The 17,966-nt window shown below is 40.7% G+C and overlaps 1 protein-coding gene and 1 long non-coding RNA gene across 2 annotated transcripts; both read left to right on the forward strand.

Annotated features, from left to right (window-relative positions):
• The first annotated feature begins 3,214 nt into the window (after positions 1-3,214).
• Positions 3,215-10,169, forward strand: LOC120049013 (carcinoembryonic antigen-related cell adhesion molecule 5-like). The gene is made up of 8 exons (XM_038995275.1): positions 3,215-3,221; positions 3,594-3,638; positions 3,803-4,075; positions 8,483-8,795; positions 8,896-9,182; positions 9,340-9,588; positions 9,756-9,872; positions 10,108-10,169. The coding sequence occupies exons 1-8, from the start codon at positions 3,215-3,217 to the stop codon at positions 10,167-10,169; spliced, it is 1,353 nt and encodes a 450-aa protein (XP_038851203.1).
• A 790-nt stretch (positions 10,170-10,959) lies between these two features.
• On the forward strand, positions 10,960-11,419 carry LOC120049757. Its single transcript, XR_005477139.1, has 3 exons — positions 10,960-11,022; positions 11,148-11,222; positions 11,356-11,419. It is a non-coding gene; the product is annotated as an uncharacterized LOC120049757 (long non-coding RNA).
• Positions 11,420-17,966: the final 6,547 nt, after the last annotated feature.

Below are 17,966 nucleotides of genomic sequence, written 5' to 3' on the forward strand. Positions count from 1 at the left end.
CATGTGGATTGTAGTTGTTCTTATTTGATTTATCCGCATGTCCAAAATGGCATTCATATCTGTCCCAATAACCAGATGGAATTCAGTTCATTCTTAAAAAATATGTTGTTCAGAGAATCAAAAATAATTCTAACTTATTTGCATACCTTGAGTGCTTTGCATTTAGAGTGAATTGTAATTTCCACTTGTTGTATTGAATGGTTTTCAGTACTGTAGCCTTCACCAAGTGAATGTCTAAGTGGATATGTTATCTTTAAAATTAAACTCATTATGACAACACATTACATATATCATAAAGCCGCTGAGGGCCTAGTTACACCCTAACACACTGGTCTGAAACTCCTGGTTTAGTCAAATTATGCCGGCTTGCAAAGGGATGTGTCATTTCTATTGGAATCCAGTCAAAGGTAGGATATCCAACAACTGAAACTTTCAGTCACATGCAACCTGCATTCAGAATGACTGACGGGGAAGAGAAGATTGATTATTGAGACTACCTAACTCATATAAACTGGAACAAACATATCAGTAATGTGTGAAATAAGTCCAACTAGTAACAGATAGGATTCGTTTAGAAATATTTATGTTATCTATGTTTGTGTAGCGTAGCAAGAAGGCAGCATACATATTCTGTAGTTCACTTATTAATTTATCTCTTTTACATTCAATCTATCACTGTGATCACTACTTTCCTGGGTTATTACTTTGAACAGTTGACAGACTGTAACTCAAGGACATCTACATGCAGTTGACCTCCAAATAGCTACAACATAAACCAAATAATAAATATGCCATGACGTCAAACCTTTGACACCTCTCCTAGTGACATTAAAGACTGTACTGAACATGTCAACATGACCAGGTATGTAAGTACAATATTGACTTCAATTTTTGCACAAAAATGTTTTCATCCACAAAACTCATTCCTCAGATCTTTACTATAGTTTATTTATCTCTTCCTCCCACAAAAAGACCACAGTGTTGCTATGTCCATTCCTTTTACAGTAACAGGAAGTTGTGTGGAGATGAACATGACATCAGATGCTATTTTTTCTGTTTCTCTTTATGCATCTGTACCTTTCTAATTCTGTCAAAGCCCCATTCGTGTCACAGCCACAGGAACTGTAGGGGTCCAGAAGACTTGCCAGAGGCTTAGAATGGAGTACACTTTATGTGCAACTCTGAGATGATGATGATTCATGTATTTCTCTGGATTTTGAATATTGTTAGATAACTATTTCCTTTATTGGACAAGAAAATGTTTCATTCATAGAATATGAAGTATGTCATATGCACAATAAAAGTGGCAACTGATGATGACATTGTTTGGTTACACTGTGTTTACGGACTGCAGAGAAATGGAGCTGTTGGTCACTACAGCTTTTAATCAGGTTGTAGCATGAGCCTGAGAAACATATAATATAAACTAATATGATGACATAGAGAGATGAAGGAATAAGGGGACAGACCCAGTAGACTGAGGGATTATGTTGTTGCTATGTGACCAATCAAATAAAAAACTTTGTTCAATCAGTTAAAAGCATATTAATTATAAGTGTAGATAATATATTCAGTAAACAAAAAAAAACATATTTGATTATGTGTGGGTACATGTGTTTGTGTGTGTGAGTGAGAGTTAGGCTACATGAAGGGGATTATTGGGTAGTTTGGTTCATCAGGCTGACCCCCTGTCACGGCCGTCTAAAGGAGGAGACCAAGGTGCAGTGTGGTGAGCGTACATATTCCTTTTTATTAGAAATGACGCCGACAAAAACAATAAACAATACAAAACAACAGTGAAGCTGAAGAGCTATGTGCCACAAACAAAGTTAACTTCCCACAAAGACAGGTGGGAAAAAGGGATACCTAAGTATGGTTCTCAATCAGAGACAACGATAGACAGCTGTCCCTGATTGAGAACCCTACCCGGCCAAAACATAGAAATACAAATAATAGAACATAGAATACCCACCCCAACTCACACCCTGACCAAACCAAAAATTTGATTGATTGATTATTTCGATATTGTGATCCACAAGAATGTGGAGTAGTTACAGGCCTGTCCCTGAAGGGGGCGATAGGCCATCAAATATACAAACAAATTGAAATACAACCATAAACAACACAATAACAAACATATCTATGTAGACAGTAGCTAACTAAACATATTACTCATAACAGAACCATCTGAGGTGTGGTGTGTGTGTGTGTGTATGTGTGTGTGTGTGTGTGTGTGTGTGTGTGTGTGTGTGTGTGTGTGTGTGTGTGTGTGTGTGTGTGTGTGTGTGTGTGTGTGTGTGTGTGTGTGTGTGTGTGTGTGTGTGTGTGTGTGTGTGTGTGAGAGAGAGAGAGAGTGATTGAGAAGTGAGAGGTGGCTGGAGATGTCCATTTCCATTGTGCCACAACTGAGGTTAGCTGGCTTGGCTTGCCACCTGACAACTGAGCAAAGGTTTGAGGGAAGGCCTACACTTACTTATCTATTTTTACAATTCTCTAGAATCTTTCTCTCTGTTTTTCTGTGTACGGTGAAGAGGTGTGATCTCAGAGTGAAGTGGTGTGATCTAAGCAGACTGTCATAATATAGGAAGTAAAGGGGTTTGTCAGAACGACTGTAGTTATAGAGAAAGTCACTTGTCTGTGGGGACAGAATGGAGCACACCTTGCTCTGTTTGCTGCTATGTAAGTACTGAGTTAGTGTGTTTGTTTATGAACACTAATTACCTGATTTACTAAGAATTTAAGGGAAAAGGGAATACGACATTAATCAAAATGAAGACAGTTTCACGCTTTAGCTTTGTTTTTGGTGTTTTAGCCCTTATTGAGAAATTATTAGTAAATGTCACTCAAAGGAAATATCAGCAAATATGGTGTAGATATGAAGTAAGAAAGTGACCACCCTACATTGATGTTGCATCTCTGTGAGAACCTGAGCTTGTATAGCCGATGCCATGCAGACCTGGTTAGTGTGGTGGTGTGCATTTAACCAAGTCATTGCTCAGGAACTAAAGAGTGGTGCTAACTCAGTGGTTGCAAAATGTGTTGTCAATGACAATGAATATAAAATGCAATATTTGTTGGATGTGTTGTATAATCAAGTTGTGATTATTGTAAATGGTTGAGGGTTCCTTCGCTACAGTTATAGTAAACTGTGTTAAGAGATTAATGAGTGGTGTTTTGGTGTTTTTGGTCTCTGTACACTCTCTGTGTGCAGAACATGGGAAGTCAGTGGCTATTTAAAGCTGCAGTCCGTAATTCAAACTACAACAAAATGGCCACCCTGACACTTTTTGTGGAATATGGCTGAGGGATGGGGCTAAGGAAATTCATTAATCTACATTGTTAACAATAATTGTCATAAAATAAACCATTTTTTTGGTTTATGATGGGATGAGACCGTTTTGAAGGAATTAAAAGTTATACTCTTCAAGAATAAATGCATGTGATTAATTTAATGATAAAACATTTGTGTAGAAATCATAGATTGCACCTTTAAAATAAATTACAGGATGGATATGGTAATCAGTAACATGATTATGACATGTTGTTATTTGTTTCAAGCTTATATTGGAGCAATGTGACTTTCTGTGTTGTAGTGCTGAGTACACACATCTACTCTGGACACTCTGAAGACGATGCTGGTAGATATTTGTACACTTGATCAAGCCTTCATCTCTTAATTCTCCATCAAATGTTTTATTTGTAATTTTTAAAGCTGCTTTTAGATAGACATATTTTGTGTTTTGAGTGTCTCAAAATAACATGTGTAAATTAATTGTTTCATTCTGGTTTTATTTTGTGCAAGGAAAGGCAAAGGCTGTTCTGACCATATACCCCAAATCCTCCCAGATATTCAGTGGAGAGTCTGTCACTCTCAAATGTAACATATTGAGGGGAGAAGTCACTGACTGGGAATACATATGGCGCAAGGATGATGTAGACACAATCAATAGGAATCATGAATATGAGATCAGTGAGGTTAAGATTTCAGACAATGGTGACTACAGGTGTCTGGGTAAACATATTGATAATGGGACGCATTCTATGTGGAGTGATGCAGTCAGACTGACAGTGACAGGTAAGTCATCTTATCTCTCATTCACATCAGTCCCTCCTTGTCCATAACCACTTGACATTGGGCCCATTCTAAGAATGCTATTTTGTCGTTTTAAAAAGGTCTGTCTACTATTGCAGTTGAGATTCTTACTTTAATTAATTCTCCTTTCATGTAATAATCAAATCAATCAAATCAAATGTTATTTGTCACATACACATGGTTAGCAGATGTTAATGCGAGTGTAGCGAAATGCTTGTGCTTCTAGTTCCGACAATGTAGTATTAACCAACGAGTAATCTAACCTAACAATTCCACAACTACTACCTTATACACACACAAGTGTAAAGGGATAAAGAATATGTACATAAAGATATATGAATGAGTGATGGTACAGAACGGCATAGGCAAGATGCAGTAGGTGGTATAGAGTACAGTATATACATATGAGATGAGTAATGTAGGGTATATACACATAAAGTGGCATAGTTTAAAGTGGCTAGTGATACATGTATTACATAAAGATGGCAAGATGCAGTAGATGATAGAGTACAGTATATACATATACATATGAGATGAGATGAGTAATGTAGGGTATGTAAACATTATATTAAGTGACATTGTTTAAAGTGGCTAGTGATACATTTTTACATAAATTTCCATCAATTCCCATTATTAAAGCGGCTGGAGTTGAGTCAGTATGTTGGCAGCAGCCACTAAATGTTAGTGGTGGCTGTTTAACAGTCTGATGGCCTAGAGATAGAAGCTGTTTTTCAGTCTCTTTGTCCCTGCTTTGATGCACCTGTACTGACCTCGCCTTCTGGATGATAGCGGGGTGAACAGACAGTGGCTCGGGTGGTTGTTGTCCTTGATGATCTTTATGGCCTTCCTGTGACACCGGGTGGTGTAGGTGTCCTGGAGGGCAGGTAGTTTGCCCCCGGTGATGCGTTGTGCAGACCTCACTACCCTCTGGAGAGCCTTACGGTTGTGGGCGGAGCAGTTGCCATACCAGGCGGTGATACAGCCCGAATGGATGCTCTCGATTGTGCATCTGTAGAAGTCTGTGAGCGCTTTTGGTGACAAGCCGAATTTCTTCAGCCTCCTGAGGTTGAAGAGGCGCTGCTGCGTCTTCTTCACAACGCTGTCTGTGTGGGTGGACCAATTCAGTTTGTCCGTGATGTGTACACAGAGGAACTTAAAACTTACTACCCTCTCCACTACTGTCCCATCGATATGGATAGGGGGGTGCTCCCTCTGCTGTTTCCTGAGGTTATTTTCGAGGGCCCTAACCTCCTCCCTGTAGGCCGTCTCGTCGTTGTTGGTAATCAAGCCTACCACTGTAGTGTCGTCCGCAAACTTGATGATTGAGTTGGAGGCGTGCATGGCCACGCAGTTGTGGGTGAACAGGGAGTACAGGAGAGGGCTCAGAACGCACCCTTGTGGGGCCCCAGTGTTGAGGATCAGCGGGGTGGAGATGGTGTTACCTACCCTCACCACCTGGGGGCGGCCCGTCAGGAAGTCCAGTACCCAGTTGCACAGGGCGGGGTCGAGACCCAGGGTCTTGAGCTTGATGACGAGTTTGGAGGGTACTATGGTATTAAATGCTGAGCTGTAGTCGATGAACAGCATTCTCACATAGGTATTCCTCTTGTCCAGATGGGTTAGGGCAGTGTGCAGTGTGGTTGCGATTGCGTCGTCTGTGGACCTATTGGGTCGGTAAGCAAATTGGAGTGGGTCTAGGGTGTCAGGTAGGGTGGAGGTGATATGGTCCTTGACTAGTCTCTCAAAGCACTTCATGATGACGGAAGTGAGTGCTACGGGGCGGTAGTCGTTTATCTCAGTTACCTTAGCTTTCTTGGGAACAGGAACAATGGTGGCCCTCTTGAAGCATGTGGGAACAGCAGACTGGGATAAGGTTGATTGAATATGTCCGTAAACACACCAGCCAGCTGGTCTGCGCGTGCTCTGAGGACGCGGCTGGGAATGCCATCTGGGCCTGCAGCCTTGCGAGGGTTAACACGTTTAAATGTTTTACTCACCTCGGCTGCAGTGAAGGAGAGCCCGCAGGTTTTGGTAGCGGGCCGTGTCAGTTGCACTGTATTGTCCTCGAAGCGAGCAAAAAAGTTATTTAGTCTGTCTGGGAGCAAGACATCCTGGTCCGCGACGGGGCTGGTTTTCTTTTTGTAATCCGTGATTGACTGTAGACCCTGCCACATACATCTTGTGTCTGAGCTGTTGAATTGTGACTCTAATAATTCTAATAATTGAAGAAATATGGTGTATGGTACTAAGATCATACTTTTAACTGATTGATGGCAAACTGTTTCCACAGCTCTGCCTACAGCCTCAGTGAAGATAGTCACTACCCAGGAGACACTGTATTCCGGAGACACAGTCGAGCTGCGGTGTGACATGTCAAACTACACAGACTGGACGTACCGCTGGTTAATAAATAAAGAATGGCTTTCCAGTCAAACCAGTAAAACAACCACTATCTCTCTCTCTGACCAGGCTGGTCAGTACCAGTGTCAAGGGACAAGGACAAAACGGCCCCAAAATTCATATCTCAGCTCATCTCTCCACATTAGCGTCACTGGTGAGCTCACTATTAATCTTCAATCCCTATCTGGATTTTCTGAATTTTGAGGCACATTTGAGTCAATCATGTAGATGTTGTCTGTGTGTCAGTATGAATAGAAAAATGAATAGTTACAGTACTACCTACAGAAGTAAGATCATACGTTGGAAAGATTTGTGCTCTGACTGCAGATGTCTTCTTATATAATTGTTTTTCCACAGCTCTGCCCACGGCCTCAGTGAAAGCCTCTCCACGGGGTCCCCTCTATTCTGGAGAGACAGTCACTCTGCAGTGTGACATAGACTACAGAGACTGGACGTACCGCTGGCACAGAGACAACCATCTGCTTCCCATTCCATCCAGTAAGACCATCACCATCTCTCTCCCTGACCAGGCTGGTCAGTACCAGTGTGAGGGGACAAGGACAAGACGGCCCGAGAGGACATATCTCAGCTCATCTCTCACCATCGTTGTTGCTGGTGAGTTTAATAACATAACCATCACTTACTTAAATGTTGAGAAGGATAAGATATTCATATTATTCTGTACAGTGAAAGTATTTTTTTTAAACAAAAACAGATGTATACTTTTAATTCAAACCTAATCAAGTCAACATACCCCTACAATGGACTTTTATAGTAAGAAAACATTCCAACAACAGCTAAATCTTTGGATGTTGCTAAGCATGTATCCAGATCTTTAAATCATGCTCTATTCTCACAGCCCTGCCCAAAGCTACACTGACCATAACACCAAACCCTGCATACAATGGAGAGACAGTAACTCTGACGTGTTCAGTGGGGTCTGACAGTGGCTGGAGGTACACATGGTACAAAGACAACAGTAAGAAAGTAGTGACCTTGCCTGGCAGACACACAACAACAGGAGTCACCTTCACCATAAAAAGAGCTGCTGAGTCTGACCAGGGTCTCTACTGGTGTCAGGGAGAGATCCAGTCCAGATCCATATCATCAATCATCAGTGATCCTGTCACTATCACTGTGAAAGGTGAGTAAGTGTGTGTGTGTGTGTGTGTGTGTGTGTGTGTGTGTGTGTGTGTGTGTGTGTGTGTGTGTGTGTGTGTGTGTGTGTGTGTGTGTGTGTGTGTTTGTGTGTGTGTGGTGTGTGTGTGTGTGTGTGTGTGTGTGTGTGTGTGTGTGTGTGTGTGTGTGTGTGTGTGTGTGTGTGTGTGTGTGTGTGTGTGTGTGTGTGTGTGTGCGTGTAGACATCACTGTATATGTCAGTATTCTGATAGATCTTGGTAAGTCAGACAGTTCAGAGTGCATACTGTATGTTCAGAAATGACAACTTATGATATGGTCATGTTGTGATAAATGCTGATCAACATTATTTTACATTCTAATGTGTGTGATAATGTTTATTTTCTGTGTTGTGTCTCTGCAGAGAGACCTGTGGCTGTTCTGACCCTCCAACCCAACTGGCCCCAGATATTCAGTGGGGAGACTGTCACTCTCAGTTGTAACATTCAAGGGGGAGAAGAGATTGAGTATGCGTTTTATAACAGTGGGAAGTCGGTCTACACGAATACAGAGCCTGAGTACAGAATCAGTCCTGCAAAGAATGGTCTATATACCTGTAAAGGTCTTCAGAAAAGAAATGGCTTTAAACACTCCCAGACCAGTAATGCTATACAATTGACCGTGTTAGGTAAGTCTGTTTTTATGGGATTGAAAGAGAAAGACAGAAGGGATGAGGTCAAATAGCAGACAGTGGTTTCAATGATGAAACAAAACTATAGTTTGATTTTGGGGTGAGGTACAATACCATAATAACAAAATGGGTAAACATTTTAAAGACTGAACATTTGATTTGTGTCATTTCCTTCATAACAGATAAACCCCAAGCTGTCCTGAGTGTCTCTCCTCAGTGGCTGAACCCTGGAGACTCAGTTACTCTGAGCTGTGGAGTTAAAGAGTCATCTACAGGCTGGAGGTTCTTCTGGTACCGAACTGTTCCCTACACAGCTGGGTTACTCTCCCTATCAGACAGGTCCTACTCTGTAGAGCCTCTATCTGGCAATGGGACTAGTGAAGACTCCTACACTCTGATCCCTGCTGGTCCTCGTCACACAGGAGGATATGTGTGTAGAGCTGGGAGAGGAGGCCCAGTCTATGACACACTCTACAGTGAACCTAATTTTCTCTGGTCAGGAGGTAACTAACTGCATTGAAACTGCATTTAATCACATTTAAGTCCCCCTCATGTCTATATATAACTACTGTATACGTTTGACTCTGTCACTCTTTGTTTCAGATCCGCAACCATCAGTGTCTCTCAAAATAAGACCTAACAGAACTCAACACTTTACATCAACGTCTCTCTCACTAAGCTGTGAGGAGAAGAGGAACTCTACTGGATGGAGACTGAAGAGATACAGAGAGAAAGCAGTGGAGTCAGAGTGTGTCTCTAACTGGGGATCAAGAGCAGGGTCCACATGTACCATCAGGTACACATACACAGGGGACAGTGGAGTGTACTGGTGTGAGTCTGGATCAGGAGAGTACAGTAATGCTGTCAACATCACAGTGGATGGTACGTCTGTTGTACAACAGTCACTAACGTTTTTTACATTACAATGTTTGATAATGATGTTCAATTCTGTAACTGAATGGTTGCATCTCATAAAATACAAGCTCATGTTGGTGATTACTCCAGATTTACAGTATTATTTATATATTATGTTATACAGTTGGCAATCTGATCCTGGAGAGCCCTCCCTATCCCATAACTGAGGGAGAATCTATGACTCTCAGCTGTACAAATAGATATCAGGAAACAAACCCGAACCCCAAGGTTTATTTCTACAAAGATGGAGTACTCATCAGGAATGAGACCACAGGAGAGATGACCATCCCTGCAGTTTCCAAGTCAGATGAAGGCTTCTACAAGTGTAAATCTAATGAAGGAGAATCACCAGAGAGCTGGGTGACAGTGAGAGGTGAGAAAAACAATTATGATCACATGACCTTTTCATAATATCTGTGGTCAGCTGTGATTTATTGTGTTAAAAAGTGTACTGTAGGTTTGGAGTTACAACCTCTGCTACTTTATTTATTTTCTACAACTACCTCAGAGTCGGATGGTGACTTGTTGTTCTCTCTCCAGGCGTAACTCCTGGACCCTCTACATCAGTCCTAGTAGGAGTGGTTGTGGGCCTGGTTGTTGCTGGTGTTCTACTGGCCATTCTCCTGGTACTGCTGTGTCGATATAAAAAAGCCGGAGGTGAGACTTTTATCAATTCATATTTATCTTTTTGGTTCATGTTTAGGAGAAAAATGTCTAATTACAAAAGTTTAAAACAGTAACGAATTGATACAGTATAATATTATGCATTTCTCATTACAGGTTCCTGTTGCAACAGAATATTCTGGTGAGTACACCTGTCTTTCAACTTTTCATACAGTAAAATAGAATCTGTGTGTTTCATGAGTATCTCTCTCCCTGTAGGCCCCCCCAGCCCCAGAGGACCAACCTGGACCCCCAACAGGACCAAGGATCTACCCAGGGCCGGGCTCCTGATGTTGAGTATAATAATCTGCAGCATGGTCAGTCTCTCGTCCCAGACCACTGTCACTCTCCTCTCTGTAACTTCACATACTGACTTTTCACCATTCACTTTATATAGATGTTACCGTACTCGATATCCCTAGGCAAGCTTATGGAAAACCAACCTATTAATCGAACTCGCTCTACTTTGACCAACAGGTGGCGCTAACATCTATGGTACAATCACGCCCTCAGACAGTAATGACAATGGTACTGGGAAAGGGAAAGGGGGATACCTAGTCAGTTGTACAACTGAATACCTTCAAATGAAATGTGTCTTCTGCATTTAACCCAACCCCTCTGAATCAGAGAGGTGCGGGGGGGGGGGGGGCTGCCTTAATTGACATCCACGTCTTCGGCGCCTGGGGAACAGTGGGTTAACTGCCTTGCTCAGTTGCAGAACGACAGATTTTTCCCTTGTCAGCTCGGGGACTCGACCCAGCAACCTTTCGGTTACTAAACACTAGGCTACCTGTATGTTAAATTTAGCATGAATACAGTATAGAGTTGTAGTTGCTGTTATTCTTCATATGTTTAATATGACTAGCATACTAACAGTAAGTAGAGATATTAGTGTATTACCTGTATATTTCAGATGCTGGTGCTGCTACTGCTGGACCAAGTGATGTGATGTACGCACAGATTCAACTCAAAAAGTTGGACAAGAAAAAGAAAAGTAACTCTCAACTGTCACACAAAATGCAGCAGTGTTTTTTGCTCATCAAATTTGATAAAAACATACAAATTCTCTCCCCCTCCTCAGAAATGACAGCTGGTCCAAAAGAAAATCCAGTCTATTCTGAGGTCAAGACAGGGAAGACCACAGGTGAGACCCATTCTACAGGTTGGCAGTCAGTGAAATCTAAATGTGTGATTTTGGAGTTTCAAAAAAGATGCAGAATATTCAATAAGCTACTTCCTTAATTTGCTGACTGGAAATTTCAATTTCAGCAGCAACTGGACTTGTTGATGTGACCTATGCTGAGGTTGACCTTAAACAGAAGGCCAAAGCCAAGAAGAAGAAAGGTAAGACTGGACATCCTTCCATCGATATTCCCCCTATCATACCCTCACACATCTGACCCCATATTGACTAGCTGTATAATATTCTGTATATAACTGTTATATTATTCTGGTGTTTTATCCTCACTCCTTACAGAAACATCAACCCCACCTGAGGCAGATTCGGTCTATTCTCAATTGAAGCCAGTCACAGCCCCAGGTAAGACTAATAGCCATATGCGATTGCTAATTTTAATGATACTAATATGGAACTAATGCTCTGATATCAAAATATAATGTATTTAAAGTATGTCTCTTTGTTTGATTCTTAACAGTTTATTTGACTGCATGTCCTGAACAACTTTGTGTGGTGACATGTTGCAGGTACCTGAGGGATGGAGGGATGGAGGGATGGAGGGACGAAGGGATGGAAGGACACACCATCAGAGGAGGAGGAGGAACCCGGAACATGGATTTTGTACGCTCAACACACACAAGCAAACACACACATGCACAAACACACACATGCACAAACACACACGCAATAACACCTTGTACATTAAGGCGTTCTTACTTATTTTATTTACTTATTTTATTGTATTTAAGCATGGTTTAATTGTGTTTCACTGTAAAGCTTTTTTTTCTACTATATGGTGCAATGATGATGCATCTTATCTGCAGCTACTGCAATTGTATCTGCTTTGTATTGTGTATTGAGTTTTATTGTTGATCTATTCAGATGATAGAATAACATATTTGTATATGAATTTCCCAAAAAGTATTATTCACGTTTTCTTCTAATGGCCTGTACTTTTACAGTATCTTTGCATTGTGCTTTTTTAATAAACAATGTTTTATCCACCAGATGGTATGAGTGCTTTCTTACAGTAAATAGATATTGTCATCATCATCAACTTTTCCATACAACCTCATTTGGTCAAAACTCCTTTAAGTCTAGTATAGATCTCAGGCTCCACAATGTGTGAGTTAAAGGGCAATCTGCTATTTCTACATACATTTTTGGACTTAATTATATATACCCATTGAATCTTGAGAAATACAACATAAATGCCCCAAGACCCGTTGAGTTTTTCAGAATGACTTTTGGGGGAAGAGTGTGCCTGAAAAGAACAGTTCTTCTCAGTTTTATGATGTCATATACTCTGCAGGAGTTCTGAGGATCTAGTAACCTACGTATGAATGACTACCAGTTCTCCCATATTGCCTCCTCATCCTACAGACAGCTCATAACGATTAATGACATTAGTGGTGTATGACTCTGACTGATATTTTCAGTGTCCCTGCATGGTCCGGAAGGTCACTGTTCCAGTTAGGGGGTTTCTGTGTCTATGTGTTAATGTCTAAGTGGTCAGACAGACAGCCGGCAGCCAGGTCATTGTCACTGCTCCTGAGAAACAGTCACAGGAAGTGACATCACCACAAGCTGTTATATGAAACGTAGAAGGGGGGACTCTATCAGTAACCTGGGACCCATTACCTTCCAAAAAAGTTGGCAGGTGTTTCATGTCCCTCAGTCACACTGACCTATGAGCATGCAGAAGAAGTCATGCAAACACTTCTGCAGGTATATGAAGCCAAGATGAAACTGCACAGACAGTGTTATAACATTTTTGCTCTCTCTCTCTCGCTCTCTCTAACCCCCCCCCTCTCTCTCCCCCCTCTCTCTCTCTCTGTCTTTCTTTCTCTTTCTCTGTCTCTGTCTCAATCTCGCTCTTTGTCTTTCTCTTTCTTCACCCGAGCCGTCTATCTCCCTCCTTCCTCTTTCTCTGCAATGTTGAGTGGTCTGATCATAAAGTAACAATGCTACCGGTATCTGTGAAATACCAGGACCATTTACCACACAACCAGCAGCAGCTAGGAAACACATGCTCCAAAACCACCACCATCAGACTGATCAACACAGTGACAGTCCCCAAACACACCCACAGTTCATCTTCTAACTCTCAAGCTGAGTGAAGCGGTAGAATGTGACTTATTTTTCAGCTAACATACAGGAATTATTTTATAGAACAGCAGCCCTCATCAAAAGGAAGTCTCTGCTCTTTCCCCTCTCTGCTCTATCTTCTCTGTGTGTTTTGGATAGTCAACTGCTAGCTACCAGTGACAGTGATAGACAAGGACATACAGCCAGAGGAAACAGCCAACGCCTTAAAGAGATGTCTGGCGGTCCCATCTCCTGCTTCTCCAAATAGGGAATACTACTTCTCCTACTCTCCAACCTCCACCATGGTAAGTTCTGTAACTATTATTATTTATTTCAACATTTTAAACACAGTAGAACCATCAACAAGGATGACACAAACAAGTTTAAAAACGTATCCCCATTGTGGTCCTCTTGAATATACAAGAAAACAAAAATACAGTGTACACAAGATAACATGAAAACAAAATACATCTCAAATACATCTCATAAATAGAGAGGAACCCGTAAAAGGAATCAAATAGATTACCAAGTAACGTTCATTGAAACAATTATACTTGCATATATTAAAACATTTTGCACGTAAACCATTTCTTAAGATTTATCTTAAAACTCCCTAGTGTATTGATAGGTTTTTTATGGTTTGGTACACCATTCCATTCCTCTGCACCAGTGTTAAGGAAAGAGCTTTTTCCAGCCATGCTCCTATAGAGCTGTGGTCTCATATTGGCAACACTGAAATTAAAATAACCAGACAGGTAACTGGGGAAAGGTCATGTATCACTTTAAAAACCATCAACAGTTTAATCTGCACCACCACCAGATCAACTGGAAACTGGCCCTTTAGTTTGTTTTGGGCCGTTGGAAGTTTGTCCTTCAGATTTTTTGTTATGCCACTGAACCATGAGATACAATCATAGTCATAGTGGCCCTGTATCAGAGATGTTGCCAGGGTCCTCATAGTCTCTCTATCCAGAAACTTGGCTACCTTTGCCAGGAACTTGGTCCTGGAGTGAACATTCCCAATGGCCTTCAGAGCCACAAGTTCACATGTCATGTGTTGGTCCAGTTCACATCCCAATGAATGTAACAGAGCATTTTTCCTTCACCGCTACTGTCAGGTTTTGGCCAAGACTGTTCGGGTTTTTGGTCACTAGATGTCCCCATTGCACCTTTTTTGTACCTTTTGTTTTTCTTGCTCTAATTATTGTTTGCACCTGTAGGTCATTCCCTTGTTAGTATTTAAACCCTGTGTGTTCCTCTGTTCCTTGCTCAGTGTTTGTAAGTTAGCACCCAGCCCCAGCCTTGTTTTATTCAGAGATTTCTCATGTTGGATTTTCCAGAGGTTCTCTGGTTTAGTTCTTGTGTATTATTTGAGTAGTCTTTTGAGGTTTGTTTTTCCCTGCTGTTTTTTACCACTTTGTGGAGTTTCTTTTGTATTTTGGAGGATTTCCATTTTGTGCCTCTTGGCTTTATTTTTGGACATTGTGGATTTAGTTTCTTTGCCTGAAGATTTTGTTCTTTAATTAAACCACCATCTCTAGTACTGCTGTGTCTGCCTCATCTTCTGGGTTCTGCCGATTATTAGTGACTGTTTCTCGCACCGGGTCCTGACAGAATTTCTGTCAGGACCCGGTGCGAGAAACAGTCACTAATAATCGGCAGACTCCACAAAGGTGCAATGGGGACATCTAGTGACCAAAAACCCGAACAGTCTTGGCCAAAACCTGACAGCTACACTATTAAACTTGACTGAGAAGTTGGAGAGTTGTTCACTTTGTGTTTGGAACCAAACAGGATACATTCTGTCTTGCCTAAATGGATAACCACTTACTGACTTTAGTCAGTTGGCTGCTTAGGGTCTTTTCAACGGTCTCCTTATTCTAATGTGAAACCAAGAGGGTAGAATCATCCCCAAACAGGATCTATTGCATGTGCTTGCTTGCATGATGAAGTAAGGAAAACCGTCAGCTTTCTTTAACTTCCTTGTTGGTTTTTACATGGTGTGTGTTGACTGTAAGAATGCCTAGTCATCAGTGATTGGTTGGATATCTCGAAACATTTGCTTTATTACTGTTTATAACACCTACATAATACCTATATTCAGGAACATAACATGATGTACGTATTCTGCAGTTTTGAATGTGTGGCGATGGTGTGGTTGGAACAGCAGCTGTTGCAGTGCTTCTAGAACGCAACAGATCTTAAGACCCTGTGACTAATGGCTGTCATTCATTACATTTAAGGCGATATGGGACTGTATCAAATTATTGTTTCTATTACATAATATGATACATTGCCAGACTAGTATAACTGCAGTTATGTCTTCAATTCTTCAATGAACTGTAACTGTATTTTTTTAAAGATTGTACTGAACATGTCAACATGACCAGGTATGATAAATGCAATAAATGTTTTCATCCACAAAACTCATTCCTCAGGATCTTTACTGTAGTTTATTTCTCTCTTCCACCCACAGAAAGACCAAAGTGTTGATGTGTCCATTCCTTTTACAGTAACAGGAAGTTGTGTAGAGATGAACATGACATCAGATGCTATTTTTTCTGTTTCTCTTTATGCATCTGTACCTTTCTAATTCTGTCAAAGCCCCATTTGTGTCACAGCCACAGGAACTGTAGGGGTCCGGAAGACTTGCCAGAGGCTTAGAATGGGGTTATGTGCAACTCTGCGATGATGATGATTAATGTACTTCTCTGTATTTTGAATATTGTTAGCTAACTATTTCCTTTATTGGACAAGAAAATGTTTCATTCATAGAATGAATGACGTTGTTTGGTTACACTGTGTTTACCGACTGCAGAGAAATGGAGTTGCTGGTCACTACAGCTTTTAATCAGGTTATAGCATGAGCCTGAGAAACATATAATATAAACTAATATGATGACATAGAGAGATGAAGGAATAAGGGGACAGACCCAGTAGACTGAGGGATTATGTTGTTGCTAAGTGACCAATCAAATAAAAAACTTTGTTCAATCAGTTAAACAAAGCATATTAATTATAAGTGTAGATAATATATTCAGTAAAAAAATAAATATATATTTGATTATATGTGGGTACATGTGTTTGTGTGTGTGAGTGAGAGTTAGGCTACATGAAGGGGATTATTGGGTAGTTTGGTTCATCAGGCTGACCCCCTGTCACGGCCGTCAAAAGGAGGAGACCAAGGTGCAGCGTTGTGAGCGTAAATATTCCTTTTTATTAGAAATGACGCCGACAAAAACAATAAACAATACAAAACAACCGTGAAGCTTAAGGGCTATGTGCCACAAACAAAGTTAATTTCCCAAAAAGACAGGTGGGAAAAAGGGCTACCTAAGTATGGATCTCAATCAGAGACAACGATAGACAGCTGTCCCTGATTGAGAACCCTACCTGGCCAAAACATAGAAATACAAATAATAGAACATAGAATACCCACCCCAACTCACACCCTGACCAAACCAAAAATTTGATTGATTGATTTTTTCGATATTCTGATCCACAAGAATGTGGAGTAGTTACAGGCCTGTCCCTGAAGGGGGCGATAAGAAACCCCAGATGTTTACCATAGTATACAAACTAAAGGTGAAGTCTGTAACTGCTTTCCCCTGTAACCTTTCTCCTGGTTTCTTCACAAATGTTTTACATGTGTCCCACACTTTACACTCTACAACATACCACTTAGATATTTTTAGAGGTAAATAGTTAACATAATGTGAAGCTAAATGAACCTCTAGACTTTAACCTGGAAACCCAGTTCCCCAGTTACAGCTTTGAAACTCCTCCCATCTCTGGTCAGTGGTAATAAATAACACACAAATCAAATGTTATTTGTCACATCCGCCGAATACAAAAGTGAAATGCTTACTCACAAGCCCTTAACCAACAATGCGGTTTTAAGAAAATTTAAAAAAAGATAAATATATATATAATGTATATAAAAATAAATGAATAAATAAGTAAACAAATAATTGACAAAAAGAAGAGCAAGTGAAAAAAGTTTAAAATAATGACAAAAATAAACATTAGGCAAACACAAACAAAATACACACACACACACACACACACACACACAATACAGTACATGAACAATAGCCCTGATACACATCAAATATACAAACAAATTGAAATACAACCATAAACAACACAATAACAAACATATCTATGTAGACAGTAGCTAACTAAACATATTACTTATAACAGAACCATCTGAGGCTTTATGTGTGTGTGTGTGTGTGTGTGTGTGTGTGTGTGTGTGTGTGTGTGTGTGTGTGTGTGTGTGTGTGTGTGTGTGTGTGTGTGTGTGTGTGTGTGTGTGTGTGTGTGTAATGAGGGGTGGCTGGAGATGGCCAAATCCATTGTGCCATCCATTTTTACATTTCTCTAGGATATTTCTCTGCTTTTCTGTGTACAGTGAAGAGGTGTTATCTAAGCGTGAATTGGTGTGACCTAAGCAGACTGTCTTCATATAGGAAGTAGAGGGGTTTGTTAGAAGGACTGTAGTTGTAGAGAAAGTAACTTGTCTGTGGGGACAGAATGGAGCACACCTTGCTCTGTTTGCTGCTCTGTAAGTACTGAGTTAGTGTGTTTGTTATTGAACACTAATTACCTGATTTACTAAGAATTTAATGGGAAACGGAATAAGACATTAATGGAAATGAAGACAGTTTCCTGCTTTAGTTAAGATTTTGGTGTTTTAGCTCTTATTGAGAAAATATTAGTAAATGGCACTCAAAGGAAATATCAGCAAATATGGTGTAGATATGAAGTAAGAAAGTGACCACCCTACATTGATGTTGCATCTCTGTGAGAACCTGAGCTTG

This window comes from Salvelinus namaycush, chromosome 6 (assembly GCF_016432855.1).
Source record: "Salvelinus namaycush isolate Seneca chromosome 6, SaNama_1.0, whole genome shotgun sequence".
Classification (NCBI taxonomy): Eukaryota; Metazoa; Chordata; class Actinopteri; order Salmoniformes; family Salmonidae; genus Salvelinus; species Salvelinus namaycush.

Excerpts from the sequence above, each read along its gene's own strand:
- LOC120049013 (XM_038995275.1), top strand. Across the intron at positions 8,796-8,895 it reads AGTGAACCTAATTTTCTCTG|TGTTTCAGATCCGCAACCAT; the intron begins GTCAGGAGGTAA and ends TCTGTCACTCTT. Across the intron at positions 9,873-10,107 it reads TCGATATAAAAAAGCCGGAG|CCCCAGAGGACCAACCTGGA; the intron begins GTGAGACTTTTA and ends AGGCCCCCCCAG.